Source organism: Oncorhynchus mykiss, chromosome 21 (genome assembly GCF_013265735.2).
Source record: "Oncorhynchus mykiss isolate Arlee chromosome 21, USDA_OmykA_1.1, whole genome shotgun sequence".
Classification (NCBI taxonomy): Eukaryota; Metazoa; Chordata; class Actinopteri; order Salmoniformes; family Salmonidae; genus Oncorhynchus; species Oncorhynchus mykiss.
The window spans coordinates 10,774,560-10,792,198 of NC_048585.1; the positions used below are offsets into that span (position 1 = coordinate 10,774,560).

Consider the following 17,639-nt stretch of genomic DNA (forward strand, 5'->3'; position numbering starts at 1 on the left):
TGACTAGGTACAGACTCAGTGACCACAGTCTGTCTACAGACAAACCTGGCTGCCCAGAGAGGACAGTCTGGCTATAGAGACCGGTCGTCACAGACAAACCTGGCTGCCCAGAGAGGACAGTCTGGCTATAGAGACCGGTCGTCACAAACAGGACAGGCTGGCTATAGAGACCGGTCGTCACAGACAAACCTGGCTGCCCAGAGAGGACAGGCTGGCTATAGAGACCGGTCGTCACAGACAAACCTGGCTGCCCAGAGAGGACAGGCTGGCTATAGAGACCGGTCGTCACAGACAAACCTGGCTGCCCAGAGAGGACAGGCTGGCTGTAGAGACCGGTCGTCACAGACAAACCTGGCTGCCCAGAGAGGACAGGCTGGCTATAGAGACCGGTCGTCACAGACAAACCTGGCTGCCCAGAGAGGACAGTCTGGCTGTAGAGACCGGTCGTCACAGACAAACCTGGCTGCCCAGAGAGGACAGGCTGGCTATAGAGACCGGTCGTCACAGACGAACCTGGCTGCCCAGAGAGGACAGGCTGGCTATAGAGATCGGTCATCACAGACGAACCTGGCTGCCCAGAGAGGACAGGCTGGCTATAGAGACCGGTCGTCACAGACAAACCTGGCTGCCCAGAGAGGACAGTCTGGCTATAGAGACCGGTCGTCACAGACAAACCTGGCTGCCCAGAGAGGACAGGCTGGCTATAGAGACCGGTCGTCACAGACAAACCTGGCTGCCCAGAGAGGACAGGCTGGCTATAGAGACCGGTCGTCACAGACAAACCTGGCTGCCCAGAGAGGACAGGCTGGCTATAGAGACCGGTCGTCACAGACAAACCTGGCTGCCCAGAGAGGACAGGCTGGCTATAGAGACCGGTCGTCACAGACAAACCTGGCTGCCCAGAGAGGACAGTCTGGCTATAGAGACCGGTCGTCACAGACAAACCTGGCTGCCCAGAGAGGACAGTCTGGCTATAGAGACCGGTCGTCACAGACAAACCTGGCTGCCCAGAGAGGACAGTCTGGCTATAGAGACCGGTCGTCACAGACAAACCTGGCTGCCCAGAGAGGACAGGCTGGCTATAGAGACCGGTCGTCACAGACAAACCTGGCTGCTCAGAGAGGACAGTCTGGCTATAGAGACCGGTCGTCACAGACAAACCTGGCTGCCCAGAGAGGACAGGCTGGCTATAGAGACCGGTCGTCACAGACAAACCTGGCTGCCCAGAGAGGACAGGCTGGCTATAGAGACCGGTCGTCACAGACAAACCTGGCTGCCCAGAGAGGACAGTCTGGCTATAGAGACCGGTCGTCACAGACGAACCTGGCTGCCCAGAGAGGACAGTCTGGCTATAGAGACCGGTCGTCACAGACGAACCTGGCTGCCCAGAGAGGACAGGCTGGCTATAGAGACCGGTCGTCACAGACAAACCTGGCTGCCCAGAGAGGACAGTCTGGCTATAGAGACCGGTCGTCACAGACAAACCTGGCTGCCCAGAGAGGACAGTCTGGCTATAGAGACCGGTCGTCACAGACAAACCTGGCTGCCCAGAGAGGACAGTCTGGCTATAGAGACCGGTCGTCACAGACAAACCTGGCTGCCCAGAGAGGACAGTCTGGCTATAGAGACCGGTCGTCACAGACAAACCTGGCTGCCCAGAGAGGACAGTCTGGCTATAGAGACCGGTCGTCACAGACGAACCTGGCTGCCCAGAGAGGACAGGCTGTGCTCACTCTGCTCCAGGGGAGAGGTAGAGACAGAACTGCATTTCCTATTACACTGGCAAATACTCAGATCTAAGATAATAATTATTTCCCAAAATTATCATTCAGAAACTGTCAAATATATTTAACTATAAAATAAAAAAAGCCAATATGTGCAGTTTTGGCAGCCAGCTATGTGTCCTCCTGACACAACCTGAGGGACAGCCAGCTATGTGTCCTCCTGACACAACCTGAGGGACAGCCAGCTATGTGTCCTCCTGACACAACCTGAGGGACAGTCAGCTATGTGTCCTCCTGACACAACCTGAGGGACAGACAGCTATGTGTCCTCCTGACACAACCTGAGGGACAGCCAGCTATGTGTCCTCCTGACACAACCTGAGGGACAGCCAGCTATGTGTCCTCCTGACACAACCTGAGGGACAGCAGCTATGTGTCCTCCTGACACAACCTGAGGGACAGCCAGCTATGTGTCCTCCTGACACAACCTGAGGGACAGACAGCTATGTGTCCTCCTGACACAACCTGAGGGACAGACAGCTATGTGTCCTCCTGACACAACCTGAGGGACAGCCAGCTATGTGTCCTCCTGACACAACCTGAGGGACAGACAGCTATGTGTCCTCCTGACACAACCTGAGGGACAGACAGCTATGTGTCCTCCTGACACAACCTGAGGGACAGACAGCTATGTGTCCTCCTGACACAACCTGAGGGACAGACAGCTATGTGTCCTCCTGACACAACCTGAGGGACAGACAGCTATGTGTCCTCCTGACACAACCTGAGGGACAGCCAGCTATGTGTCCTCCTGACACAACCTGAGGGACAGCCAGCTATGTGTCCTCCTGACACAACCTGAGGGACAGACAGCTATGTGTCCTCCTGACACAACCTGAGGGACAGCCAGCTATGTGTCCTCCTGACACAACCTGAGGGACAGCCAGCTGTGTGTCCTCCTGACACAACCTGAGGGACACCCAGCTATGTGTCCTCCTGACACAACCTGAGGGACAGACAGCTATGTGTCCTCCTGACACAACCTGAGGGACAGCCAGCTATGTGTCCTCCTGACACAACCTGAGGGACAGCCAGCTATGTGTCCTCCTGACACAACCTGAGGGACAGACAGCTATGTGTCCTCCTGACACAACCTGAGGGACAGACAGCTATGTGTCCTCCTGACACAACCTGAGGGACAGCCAGCTATGTGTCCTCCTGACACAACCTGAGGGACAGCCAGCTATGTGTCCTCCTGACACAACCTGAGGGACAGCCAGCTATGTGTCCTCCTGACACAACCTGAGGGACAGCCAGCTATGTGTCCTCCTGACACAACCTGAGGGACAGCCAGCTATGTGTCCTCCTGACACAACCTGAGGGACAGACAGCTATGTGTCCTCCTGACACAACCTGAGGGACAGCCAGCTATGTGTCCTCCTGACACAACCTGAGGGACAGCCAGCTATGTGTCCTCCTGACACAACCTGAGGGACAGCCAGCTATGTGTCCTCCTGACACAACCTGAGGGACAGCCAGCTATGTGTCCTCCTGACACAACCTGAGGGACAGCCAGCTATGTGTCCTCCTGACACAACCTGAGGGACAGCCAGCTATGTGTCCTCCTGACACAACCTGAGGGACAGCCAGCAAAAAGTGTAGAGCCTTACCATCTGTAGAGCATTACCATCTGTAGAGCGCTACCCTCTGTAGAGCCTTAACCTCTGTAGAGCCTTACCATCTGTAGAGCCTTACCATCTGTAGAGCATTACCCTCTGTAGAGCCTTACCCTCTGTAGAGCCTTAACCTCTGTAGAGCCTTACCATCTGTAGAGCCTTACCATCTGTAGAGCATTACCATCTGTAGAGCCTTACCCTCTGTAGAGCATTACCATCTGTAGAGCCTTACCCTCTGTAGAGCCTTACCATCTGTAGAGCCTTACCATCTGTAGAGCATTACCATCTGTAGAGCCTTACCCTCTGTAGAGCATTAACCTCTGTAGAGCCTTACGATCTGTAGAGCATTACCCTCTGTAGAGCATTAACCTCTGTAGAGCCTTACCATCTGTAGAGCCTTACGATCTGTAGAGCACTACCCTCTGTAGAGCATTACCTTACCATCTGTAGAGCATTACCCTCTGTAGAGCCTTACCCTCTGTAGAGCCTTAACCTCTGTAGAGCCTTACCATCTGTAGAGCCTTACCATCTGTAGAGCATTACCATCTGTAGAGCCTTACCCTCTGTAGAGCATTACCATCTGTACCCTCTGTAGAGCATTACCCTCTGTAGAGCCTTACCATCTGTAGAGCCTTACCATCTGTAGAGCATTACCATCTGTAGAGCCTTACCCTCTGTAGAGCATTAACCTCTGTAGAGCCTTACCCTCTGTAGAGCATTACCCTCTGTAGAGCCTTACCATCTGTAGAGCGCTACCCTCTGTAGAGCATTACCCTCTGTAGAGCATTACCCTCTGTAGAGCCTTACCATCTGTAGAGCCTTACCATCTGTAGAGCATTACCATCTGTAGAGCCTTACCCTCTGTAGAGCATTAACCTCTGTAGAGCCTTACGATCTGTAGAGCATTACCCTCTGTAGAGCATTAACCTCTGTAGAGCCTTACCATCTGTAGAGCCGTACCATCTGTAGAGCATTACCATCTGTAGAGCCTTACCCTCTGTAGAGCATTAACCTCTGTAGAGCCTTACGATCTGTAGAGCACTACCATCTGTAGAGCCTTACCCTCTGTAGAGAATTAACCTCTGTAGAGCCTTACGATCTGTAGAGCACTACCCTCTGTAGAGCATTACCCTCTGTAGAGCACTGCCCTCTGTAGAGCACTACCCTCTGTAGAGCATTACCCTCTGTAGAGCGCTACCCTCTGTAGAACACTACCCTCTGTAGAGCACTACCCTCTGTAGAGCATTATCCCCTGTACAGCCTTACCATCTGTAGAGCATTACCCTCTGTGAAGCATTACCCTCTGTAGAGCATTACCCTCTGTATAGCCTTACCATATGTAGAGCATTACCATATGTAGAGCATTACCCTCTGTGGAGCATTACCCTCTGTAGAGCCTTGTGGTCGGATGCCAAGCTGTTGCCATACCAAGCAGTGATGCAGCTAGTCAAGATGCTCTCTGTGGTGCAGCTGTAGATGTTTTTAAGGATTGGTTGTTTTGACTTCCTGGTTGACCCCAGGTCAGAAGCTACTGGTTGTTTTGACCTCCTGGTTGCCCCCAAGTCAGAAGCTACTGGTTGTTTTGACTTCCTGGTTGACCCCAGGTCAGAAGCTACTGGTTGTTTTGACTTCCTGGTTGACCCCAGGTCAGAAGCTACTGGTTGTTTTGACTTCCTGGTTGCCTCCTGGTCAGAAGCTACTGGTTGTTTTGACTTCCTGGTTGCCACCAGGTCAGAAGCTACTGGTTGTTTTGACTTCCTGGTTGACCCCAGGTCAGAAGCTACTGGTTGTTTTGACTTCCTGGTTGACCCCAGGTCAGAAGCTACTGGTTGTTTTGACTTCCTGGTTGACCCCAGGTCAGAAGCTACTGGTTGTTTTGACTTCCTGGTTGCCTCCAGGTCAGAAGCTACTGGTTGTTTTGACTTCCTGGTTGCCACCAGGTCAGAAGCTACTGGTTGTTTTGACTTCCTGGTTGACCCCAGGTCAGAAGCTACTGGTTGTTTTGACTTCCTGGTTGCCCCCAGGTCAGAAGCTACTGGTTGTTTTGACTTCCTGGTTGCCCCCAGGTCAGAAGCTACTGGTTGTTTTGACTTCCTGGTTGACCCCAGGTCAGAAGCTACTGGTTGTTTTGACTTCCTGGTTGACCCCAGGTCAGAAGCTACTGGTTGTTTTGACTTCCTGGTTGACCCCAGGTCAGAAGCTACTGGTTGTTTTGACTTCCTGGTTGACCCCAGGTCAGAAGCTACTGGTTGTTTTTACTTCCTGGTTGACCCCAGGTCAGAAGCTACTGGTTGTTTTGACTTCCTGGTTGACCCCAGGTCAGAAGCTACTGGTTGTTTTGACTTCCTGGTTGACCCCAGGTCAGAAGCTACTGGATTCTCTGGCAGAGACGTGGGACTTCTTCTCTCCATGCTTCAGACTATCTTCTATAATTCCACATCAACATCAATATAAAATAGTAACTGCATACGAAGTAAGACATCTGTCATATTGGGCTGAGTTATGTGCAGTTATCTGGATCATCTCTGTTCTCAGTGGTTAGCATGATGCCAGACCAGATCATCTCTCAGTGGTTAGCATGATGCCAGACAAGATCATCTCTCAGTGGTTAGCATGATGCCAGACCAGATCATCTCTCAGTGGTTAGCATGATGCCAGACCAGATCATCTCTCAGTGGTTAGCATGATGCCAGACCAGATAATCTCTCAGTGGTTAGCATGATGCCAGACCAGATCATCTCTCAGTGGTAAGCAGGATTTGAGACCAGATCATCTCTGTTCTCAGTGGTTAGCAGGATGCCAGACCAGATTATTTATTTTCTCAGTGGTTAGCAGGATGCCAGACCAGACCAGATCATCTCTGTGGTTAGCAGGATGCCAGACCAGATCATCTCTGTTCTCAGTGATTAGCAGGATGCCAGACCAGACCAGATCATCTCTCAGTGGTTAGCAGGATGTGAGACCAGATCATCTCTGTTCTCAGTGATTAGCAGGATGCCAGACCAGATCATCTCTCAGTGGTTAGCAGGATACCAGACCAGATCATCTCTCAGTGGTCAGCAGGATGCCAGACCAGATCATCTCTCAGTGGTCAGCAGGATGCCAGACCAGAGAGAGTGTGATATAGTGAGCAGGATGCCAGACCAGAGGGAGTGTGATATAGTGAGCAGGATGCCAGACCAGAGAGAGTGTGATATAGTGAGCAGGATGCCAGACCAGAGAGATTGTGATATAGTGAGCAGGATGCCAGACCAGAGAGAGTGTGATATAGTGAGCAGGATGCCAGACCAGAGAGAGTGTGATATAGTGAGCAGGATGCCAGACCAGAGGGAGTGTGATATAGTGAGCAGGATGCCAGACCAGAGGGAGTGTGATATAGTGAGCAGGATGCCAGACCAGAGGGAGTGTGATATAGTGAGCAGGATGCCAGACCAGAGGGAGTGTGATATAGTGAGCAGGATGCCAGACCAGAGGGAGTGTGATATAGTGAGCAGGATGCCAGACCAGAGAGAGTGTGATATAGTGAGCAGGATGCCAGACCAGAGGGAGTGTGATGTAGTGAGCAGGATGCCAGACCAGAGAGAGTGTGATATAGTGAGCAGGATGCCAGACCAGAGGGAGTGTGATATAGTGAGCAGGATGCCAAACCAGAGAGAGTGTGATATAGTGAGCAGGATGCCAGACCAGAGGGAGTGTGATATAGTGAGCAGGATGCCAGACCATAGAGAGTGTGATATAGTGAGCAGGATGCCAGACCAGAGGGAGTGTGATATAGTGAGCAGGATGCCAGACCAGAGGGAGTGTGATATAGTGAGCAGGATGCCAGACCACAGAGAGTGTGATATAGTGAGCAGGATGCCAGACCAGAGGGAGTGTGATATAGTGAGCAGGATGCCAGACCAGAGAGAGTGTGATATAGTGAGCAGGATGCCAGACCAGAGAGAGTGTGATATAGTGAGCAGGATGCCAGACCAGAGAGAGTGTGATATAGTGAGCAGGATGCCAGACCAGAGGGAGTGTGATATAGTGAGCAGGATGCCAGACCAGAGAGAGTGTGATATAGTGAGCAGGATGCCAGACCAGAGAAAGTGTGATATAGTGAGCAGGATGCCAGACCAGAGGGAGTGTGATATAGTGAGCAGGATGCCAGACCAGAGAGAGTGTGATATAGTGAGCAGGATGCCAGACCAGAGGGAGTGTGATATAGTGAGCAGGATGCCAGACCAGAGAGTGTGATATAGTGAGCAGGATGCCAGACCAAAGGGAGTGTGATATAGTGAGCAGGATGCCAGACCAGAGAGAGTGTGATATAGTGAGCAGGATGCCAGACCAGAGAGTGTGATATAGTGAGCAGGATGCCAGACCAGAGAGTGTGATATAGTGAGCAGGATGCCAGACCAGAGGGAGTGTGATATAGTGAGCAGGATGCCAGACCAGAGGGAGTGTGATATAGTGAGCAGGATGCCAGACCAGAGAGTGTGATATAGTGAGCAGGATGCCAGACCAGAGGGAGTGTGATATAGTGAGCAGGATGCCAGACCAGAGAGTGTGATATAGTGAGCAGGATGCCAGACCAGAGAGTGTGATATAGTGAGCAGGATGCCAGACCAGAGGGAGTGTGATATAGTGAGCAGGATGCCAGACCAGAGAGTGTGATATAGTGAGCAGGATGCCAGACCAGAGGGAGTGTGATATAGTGAGCAGGATGCCAGACCAGAGAGAGTATGATATAGTGAGCAGGATGCCAGACCAGAGAGTGTGATATAGTGAGCAGGAGAGCGATGTGACAGGAAACAGTCAGAGTGAAGTCAGAAAGGAGACTTCTTCCCATGAGAATAACAGTTACATGTAGTGGAGATACTTTTAGTCATTTCCATATTAATTCAACATTTACCAATCTTTTTTTTTTGGCATCCATATATATATTTTTCCGACATCCATATATATGTCATTTTCATTCATGTTATAATATATTAACATTAAGATTCATATGTAAACAGATGTCGACCCCCACCTCAGTTTATGTGTGTATGCATGCGTCTGTGTCTGTGACTTCGCTGCACAGTTCTCCACTGACATCATTAGAGTGACTGGGTGACCCAGATCTGCTGTCTCCTCTCTGCCAGCCAGACGCCAGGAGCCAGGGACAAACTGGAGCACACAGGAGTAGAGTAGTAGAGAGTAGATAGTAGAGTAGAAAGAGAAACCAGAGAGATGGATAAAGAGACTGAGAGATGGACAGAGAAAGAGACTGAGGGATAAACAGAGCGAGAGACAGGAAGTAAGGGTGATAGATACAAATAACCTATACTAGGAGACAGAGGTTTAATGGAGAACACAGGGAAGGATAGAAAGACTCCCTCATTTGCAGCAGAAATAGAAAGAGAGCAGAGAACAGGACCAAGGGAGAGGAGAGAACAGAGAACAGGACCAAGAGAACAGAGAACAGGACCAAGAGAGAGGAGAGAACAGAGAACAGGACCAACAGAACAGAGAACATGACAAAAAGAGAGGAGAGAACAGGACCAAGAGAACAGAGAACAGGACCAAGAGAGAGGAAAGAATAGAGGACAGGACCAAGAGAGAGGAGAGAACAGAGAACAGGACCAAGAGAGAGGAGAGAACAGGACCAAGAGAACAGAGAACAGGACCAAGAGAGAGGAGAGAACAGGACCAAGAGAACAGAGAACAGGACCAAGAGAGAAGAGAGAACAGGACCAAGAGAACAGAGAACAGGACCAAGATAGAGGAGAGAACAGGACCAAGAGAACAGAGAACAGGACCAAGAGAGAACAGAGAACAGGACCAAGAGAGAGGAGAGAACAGAGAACAGGACCAAGAGAGAGGAGAGAACAGAGAACAGGACCAAGAGAACAGAGAACAGGACCAAGAGAGAGGAGAGAACAGAGAACAGGACCAAGAGAACTGAGAACATGACAAAGAGAGAGGAGATAACAGAGAACAGGACCAAGAGAACAGGACCAAGATAGGGGAGAGAACAGAGAACAGGACGGAGAGACAGGAGAGAACAGAGAATAGGACCAAGAGAGAGGAGAGAACAGAGAACAGGACCAAGAGAGAGGAGAGAACAGAGAACAGGACCAAGAGAGAGGAGAGAATAGGACCAAGAGAACAGAGAACAGGACCAAGAGAGAGGAGAGAACAGGACCAAGAGAACAGAGAACAGGACCAAGAGAGAGGAGAGAACAGGACCAAGAGAGAGGAGAGAACAGGACCAAGAGAGAGGAGAGAACAGGACCAAGATAGAGGAGAGAACAGGACCAAGATAGAGGAGAGAACAGGACCAAGATAGAGGAGAGAACAGGACCAAGAGAACAGAGAACAGGACCAAGAGAGAACAGAGAACAGTACCAAGAGAGAGGAGAGAACAGGACCAAGAGAACAGAGAACAGGACCAAGAGAGAGGAGAGAACAGGACCCAGAGAACAGGACCAAGAGAACATAGAACAGGACCAAGAGAGAGGAGAGAACAAGACCAAGAGAACAGAGAACAGGACCAAGAAAGATGAGAGAACAGAGAACAGGACCAAGAGAACAGAGAACATGACAAAGAGAGAGGAGAGAACAGGACCAAGAGAACAGAGAACAGGACCAAGAGAACATAGAACAGGACCAAGAGAGAGGAGACAACAGGACCAAGAGAGAGGAGAGAACAGAGAACAGGACCAAGAGAGAGGAGAGAACAGGACCAAGAGAGAGAAGAGAACAGGACCAAGAGAGAGGAGAGAACAGAGAACAGGACCAAGAGAACAGAGAACATGACCAAGAGAGAGGAGACAACAGGACCAAGAGAGAGGAGAGAACAGAGAACAGGACCAAGAGAACAGAGAACAGGACCAAGAGAGAGGAGAGAACAGAGAACAGGACCAAGAGAACTGAGAACATGACAAAGAGAGAGGAGATAACAGAGAACAGGACCAAGAGAACAGGACCAAGATAGGGGAGAGAACAGAGAACAGGACGGAGAGACAGGAGAGAACAGAGAATAGGACCAAGAGAGAGGAGAGAACAGAGAACAGGACCAAGAGAGAGGAGAGAACAGAGAACAGGACCAAGAGAGAGGAGAGAATAGGACCAAGAGAACAGAGAACAGGACCAAGAGAGAGGAGAGAACAGGACCAAGAGAACAGAGAACAGGACCAAGAGAGAGGAGAGAACAGGACCAAGAGAGAGGAGAGAACAGGACCAAGAGAGAGGAGAGAACAGGACCAAGATAGAGGAGAGAACAGGACCAAGATAGAGGAGAGAACAGGACCAAGATAGAGGAGAGAACAGGACCAAGAGAACAGAGAACAGGACCAAGAGAGAACAGAGAACAGTACCAAGAGAGAGGAGAGAACAGGACCAAGAGAACAGAGAACAGGACCAAGAGAGAGGAGAGAACAGGACCCAGAGAACAGGACCAAGAGAACATAGAACAGGACCAAGAGAGAGGAGAGAACAAGACCAAGAGAACAGAGAACAGGACCAAGAAAGATGAGAGAACAGAGAACAGGACCAAGAGAACAGAGAACATGACAAAGAGAGAGGAGAGAACAGGACCAAGAGAACAGAGAACAGGACCAAGAGAACATAGAACAGGACCAAGAGAGAGGAGACAACAGGACCAAGAGAGAGGAGAGAACAGAGAACAGGACCAAGAGAGAGGAGAGAACAGGACCAAGAGAGAGAAGAGAACAGGACCAAGAGAGAGGAGAGAACAGAGAACAGGACCAAGAGAACAGAGAACATGACCAAGAGAGAGGAGACAACAGGACCAAGAGAGAGGAGAGAACAGAGAACAGGACCAAGAGAGAGGAGAGAACAGGACCAAGAGAGAGAAGAGAACAGGACCAAGAGAACAGGACCAAGAGAGGATAGAGGAGAGAACAGGACCAAGAGAGAGGAGAGAACAGAGAACCAGGACCAATAGAGAGGAGAGAACAGGACCAAGAGAGAACAGAGAACAGGACCAAGAGAACAGAGAACATGACCAAGATACCAGAGAACAGGACCAAGAGAGGAGGGCTACTCTTGTCTGTCTGTCTCTCTCTCTCCCTTTCCCCCTCCCCCTTTCTCATTACTCTGTGGTACAGCTTGGGTGACACCTTACACTGGAGACACCATTCTATCTAAGTGGCCTGTATTGCTCACTGGGCCACATCTGCTACTGATTAAAGTGTCCAGAGGGCACACAGACAAAGGATCAGTTTGTTTTGACAAGGGAAGAATGTACGTTTTGTTGAAGTTTTGTTCCCATACCCCAATGGCAATGGATCTCTCTCTCCTCTCTCTCTGTCTCTCTGTCTCTCTCTCTGTCTCTCTCTCTCTCTGTCTCTCTCTCTTTCTCTCCCTCTCTCTCTCTCTCTCTCTCTCTCTCTCTCTCCTCTCTCTGTCTCTCTCTCTCTCTCCTCTCTCTCCTCTCCTCTCTCTCTCTCTGTCTCTCTCTCTCTCCTCTCCCTCTCTCTCTGTCTCTCCTCTCTCTCTTCTCTCTCTTCTCTCTCCTCTCTCTCCGTCTCTCTCTCTGTATCTCTCTCTCTCTCTCGCTGTATCTCCTCTCTCTCTCTCTCCTCTCTCCTCTCTCTCTCTTTCCTCTCTCTCTCTCTCTCTCTCTCTCTCTCTCTCTGGTCTTGGTCTTTGTTGTAACAGCTTTCATCTGTGAACAATTTCTCTCCATTTTACTTGTTTTGCATTGATGTCATTACTCCAGTCAATGCATTGATGTGGTGGTTGTCAAACTCTGGTTAGCTAGATGTTTTATGTTGTGGTTGAGTGAGTCAATGTATTATCGGAAGACAGTCTCCCTTCACCAATGTTTTGTTCCTTTTCAGGTTTCATGACAAAATAGTTCTGGTAAAGAAGTTGTTCTGGAAAGGATTTGGGTAAATTAAGTCCCAAACAAGCAAACTAGTTCCAGATCTCCCCATAATAGGTATTTAGTGTCATTAGCGAACACTCAGTCTGGGACTTTCCATGGTGTGTACGTGTAATTTTACTGTCAATGATCGGTACAGGGTAGGACAGTTACTGTCTCTCCTCTGACAGGCAGTTAGTTACTGTCTCTCCTCTGACAGACAGTCAGTTACTGTCTCTCCTCTGACAGACAGTTAGTTACTGTCTCTCCTCTGACAGACAGTCAGTTACTGTCTCTCCTCTGACAGGCAGTTAGTTACTGTCTCTCCTCTGACAGGCAGTTCATTACTGTCTCTCCTCTGACAGGCAGTTAGTTACTGTCTCTCCTCTGACAGACAGTCAGTTACTGTCTCTCCTCTGACAGACAGACAGTTACTGTCTCTCCTCTGACAGACAGTTAGTTACTGTCTCTCCTCTGACAGACAGTCAGTTACTGTCTCTCCTCTGACAGACAGACAGTTACTGTCTCTCCTCTGACAGACAGTTAGTTACTGTCTCTCCTCTGACAGACAGTTAGTTACTGTCTCTCCTCTGACAGACAGTTAGTTACTGTCTCTCCTCTGACAGACAGTTAGTTACTGTCTCTCCTCTGACAGACAGTTAGTTACTGTCTCTCCTCTGATATACAGTTAGTTACTGTCTCTCCTCTGACAGACAGTCAGTTACTGTCTCTCCTCTGACAGACAGTTAGTTACTGTCTCTCCTCTGACAGACAGTTAGTTACTGTCCTCTGATATACAGTTAGTTAGTTAGTTAGTTAGTGTCTCTCCTCTGACAGACAGTTAGTTACTGTCTCTCCTCTGACAGACAGTCAGTTACTGTCTCTCCTCTGACAGACAGTTAGTTACTGTCCTCTGATATACAGTTAGTTACTGCCTCTCCTCTGATATAGTTACTCAGTTACATTCCTCCAGCTCAGTATTTACTCAGTGTTTTCTGCATGCTCTTACCCTGCCCCCTTTCTTTCTGTTCTGTCCTAAACAACAAACACAGAGCCCTCTAATGGACAATGTATTTCCTCAGAAACTAAGATTTCAATAGACTCAAATATGGTTAGTTACTGTCTCTCCTCTGATATACAGTTAGTTACTGTCTCTCCTCTGACAGACAGACAGTTACTGTCTCTCCTCTGACAGACAGTTAGTTACTGTCTCTCCTCTGACAGACAGTTAGTTACTGTCTCTCCTCTGACAGACAGTTAGTTACTGTCTCTCCTCTGACAGACAGTTAGTTACTGTCTCTCCTCTGACAGACAGTTAGTTACTGTCTCTCCTCTGATATACAGTTAGTTACTGTCTCTCCTCTGACAGACAGTCAGTTACTGTCTCTCCTCTGACAGACAGTTAGTTACTGTCTCTCCTCTGACAGACAGTTAGTTACTGTCCTCTGATATACAGTTAGTTAGTTAGTTAGTTAGTGTCTCCTCTGACAGACAGTTAGTTACTGTCTCTCCTCTGACAGACAGTCAGTTACTGTCTCTCCTCTGACAGACAGTTAGTTACTGTCCTCTGATATACAGTTAGTTACTGCCTCTCCTCTGATATAGTTACTCAGTTACATTCCTCCAGCTCAGTATTTACTCAGTGTTTTCTGCATGCTCTTACCCTGCCCCCTTTCTTTCTGTTCTGTCCTAAACAACAAGCACAGAGCCCTCTAATGGACAATGTATTTCCTCAGAAACTAAGATTTCAATAGACTCAAATATGGTTATGGTTTGAGGACAGATTTATTTTAGGTGGTTGACAAATGATAAGCACTGATTTTTGAGTGTACAGCAGGTGTGGTGTCCTGTGGGAGTTTCAGTGTGTGTGTGTGTGTGTTCCAGGGTGTCCATGAGTCTAGAGGAGTGACTGAGGACTAACTGTGTTGTGTGTGTTCCAGGGTGTCCATGAGTCTAGAGGAGTGACTGAGGACTAACTGTGATGTGTGTGTTCCAGGGTGTCCATGAGTCTAGAGGAGTGACTGAGGACTAACTGTGATGTGTGTGTTCCAGGGTGTCCATGAGTCTAGAGGAGTGACTGAGGAGTACCTGCGTCTGGAAGCTTTGGTTCAGAAGGTGGTGTCTCCATACCTGGGAACCCACGGCCTCTACTCCAACGACGGATCCTCAATGCAATACTCCTCCTGCGTACTGGGTAGTTAGACTGATACTCATAAAGCTAAATGATTTAGATTTCATCATGCATGATATTTACTCTCCATTCACAGCTGTTCAGCTGTTGTGCTGTTAGTTTCCTGTGTTATACGGGTCTAGACGGCCTCAACGTCTGTCTCGTTTTCACATCTCATCTTTCTCCCTCTCTCTCTCTCCCTCCCTCCATCCCACCACTTCTTTCTCTCCTTCACTCACCCCTCTTCACCCCTCCTCCTATCCTCATCCCTCTTCACCCCTCCTCCTATCCTCATCCCTCTTCACCCCTCCTCCTATCCTCAACCCTCTTCACCCCTCCTCCTATCCTCATCCCTCTTCACCCCTCCTCCTATCCTCATCCCTCTTCACCCCTCATCCCTCTTCACCCCTCCTCCTATCCTCATCCCTCTTCACCCCTCCTCCTATCCTCATCCCTCTTCACCCCTCCTCCTATCCTCATCCATCTTCACCCCTCCTCCTATCCTCATCCCTCTTCACCCCTCCTCCTATCCTCATCCCTCTTCACCCCTCATCCCTCTTCACTCCTCCTCCTATCCTCATCCCTCTTCACCCCTCCTCCTATCCTCATCCCTCTTCACCCCTCCTCCTATCCTCATCCCTCTTCACCCCTCCTCCTATCCTCATCCCTCTTCACCCCTCCTCCTATCCTCATCCCTCTTCACCCCTTCTCCTATCCTCATCCCTCTTCACTCCTCCTCCTATCCTCATCCCTCTTCACCCCTCCTCCTATCCTCATCCCTCTTCACCCCTCCTCCTATCCTCATCCCTCTTCACCCCTCATCCCTCTTCACTCCTCCTCCTATCCTCATCCCTCTTCACCCCTCCTCCTATCCTCATCCCTCTTCACCCCTCCTCCTATCCTCATCCCTCTTCACCCCTCCTCCTATCCTCATCCCTCTTCACTCCTCATCCCTCTTCACCCCTCCTCCTATCCTCATCCCTCTTCACCCCTCATCCCTCTTCACCCCTCCTCCTATTCTCATCCCTCTTCACCCCTCCTCCTATCCTCATCCCTCTTCACCCCTCCTCCTATCCTCATCCCTCTTCACCCCTCCTCCTATCCTCATCCCTCTTCACCCCTCCTCCTATCCTCAACCCTCTTCACCCCTCATCCTATCCTCATCCCTCTTCACCCCTCCTCCTATCCTCATCCCTCTTCACTCCTCCTCCTATCCTCATCCCTCTTCACCCCTCCTCCTATCCTCATCCCTCTTCACCCCTCCTCCTATCCTCATCCCTCTTCACTCCTCATCCTATCCTCATCCCTCTTCACCCCTCATCCCTCTTCACCCCTCCTCCTATCCTCATCCCTCTTCACCCCTCCTCCTATCCTCATCCCTCTTCACCCCTCCTCCTATCCTCATCCCTCTTCACCCCTCATCCTATCCTCATCCCTCTTCACCCCTCCTCCTATCCTCATCCCTCTTCACTCCTCCTCCTATCCTCAACCCTCTTCACTCCTCCTCCTATCCTCATCCCTCTTCACCCCTCATCCCTCTTCACCCCTCCTCCTATCCTCATCCCTCTTCACCCCTCCTCCTATCCTCATCCCTCTTCACCCCTCCTCCTATCCTCATCCCTCTTCACTCCTCCTCCTATCCTCAACCCTCTTCACTCCTCCTCCTATCCTCATCCCTCTTCACCCCTCATCCCTCTTCACCCCTCTTCCTATCCTCATCCCTCTTCACCCCTCCTCCTATCCTCATCCCTCTTCACCCCTCCTCCTATCCTCATCCCTCTTCACCCCTCCTCCTATCCTCATCCCTCTTCACTCCTCCTCCTATCCTCACTCCTCCTCCTATCCTCATCCCTCTTCACCCCTCCTCCTATCCTCATCCCTCTTCATCCCTCCTCCTATCGTCTCTCCAGAAAAGCGTCTGCAGCGGTGCTGGCCCAAGTCAGGCGACGCCCCCGTGAAGAACCTGGTGATGCGCTCCAAGTCCTACAACGTGCCCATGTTGACGCCTGTGGTGGAGTATGATACCGAGACAGGCTCCGTGAGCAGCATGGGCATCCGCCGCCATTCCGTCTGCGAGATGACTTCCTGTCTGGAAGAAGGCGCCATCAACGACATCAGCACCACTTCCTCCCTGGCCTCCGCGGCCCAGCCGGGCCTCTCCTCCCTGGAGCAGGAGCTCAGCCTGACAGGGGTTGTTTGTGGTGGAGGTGGTGGAAGTCTGGATCTCTGTGGGTCTGTGGGGTCTGAGTCTTTAGGGTCCCACCTCCAGCCCTCCATCTTTCAGGGCTCTCACTCCCCAGGACCCTTCCTCCACGGCGGGGAGGAGTCGACGGTGTCCCCCTCTGTTCTGTGTCAGGTCCACTCTGGCTCAGAGACGGGGTCGATCCCCAGCTGTTCCTCCAGCCCGGAGACAGTGGTAGATCAGATACTGGACTCTATGGACTCTGACCCTGATGGCATCTTCATAGACTTCTCCCACCACAGCTGCTCAGACTCTTCATCCTCTGGTTACAGCAGGGAGAGTGGTAGACAGAGTGTGGTGTAATTTGGGGTTTTCTGGTAGCTAATCACAGGTGGATGATCTATGTGATTGCCTGCTTATTCACTACTGATTTCTGGAAAATCTGTGACTAGTGAGAAAGTGTCTGGAGATTTTCAGCCCTAGAGGTCTGATGAATCTCAAGGGATTATCACACGTACTGACACCATCTGTGCTCCACTCACACCGTCGTCTCTAAAAACACACCGCTCTTTCTAGGGCCTATTTTTCATGGAATATTTCTACAGTAAATTCCTTTTTATTAAAAATGTATTTTGCTTGATTTTCACTTCTAGTGCTTCATTTTGAGGATAAACTGTACTTATTTGTATTTCTTTGTGTTTGTATTGCTGATGCTCAGTGACTGACAATTTTGAAACAGTCTGAGGTGTCTCTTCAAGTCTTGTGAAAGGCCCAGTGGAAAGGAGGAGAGATCAATCAGACCTAGCTAAGCTCTCTGGGATAACCCACACCTGGTTCACCAGAGGTCATGAGTTCATTGCTTTCTCAACATGTCTCTTGTTCAAGAGGCAGTGCTGGGGTGAGGAGATAAGATAGTGTTCACATCTTCATTTCAAGCAGTAGGTATCGTGTAGGCCTGGGTGATATTTCTGCCTCAGTGATCTGTGGCTGGGCCTTTGTTTCTGCTTCAACATCGCCCCCATGTGGACGGGAT

The 17,639-nt window shown here is 50.1% G+C and overlaps 1 protein-coding gene across 7 annotated transcripts in view; it reads left to right on the top strand.

The window, feature by feature from the left end:
• The window catches only part of LOC110514895 (proline-rich protein 5), a 61,262-nt gene extending 44,010 nt beyond the window's left edge, over positions 1-17,252 (top strand). For all 7 annotated transcript variants that reach the window (XM_036956837.1, XM_036956835.1, XM_036956839.1 and 4 more), the window contains 2 exons: positions 14,307-14,448; positions 16,335-17,252. In XM_036956837.1, the coding sequence (XP_036812732.1) occupies positions 14,307-14,448; positions 16,335-16,969 (777 nt within the window). In that variant the 3' untranslated portion in view covers positions 16,970-17,252. The remainder of the gene's footprint in view (positions 1-14,306; positions 14,449-16,334) is intronic.
• Positions 17,253-17,639: the final 387 nt, after the last annotated feature.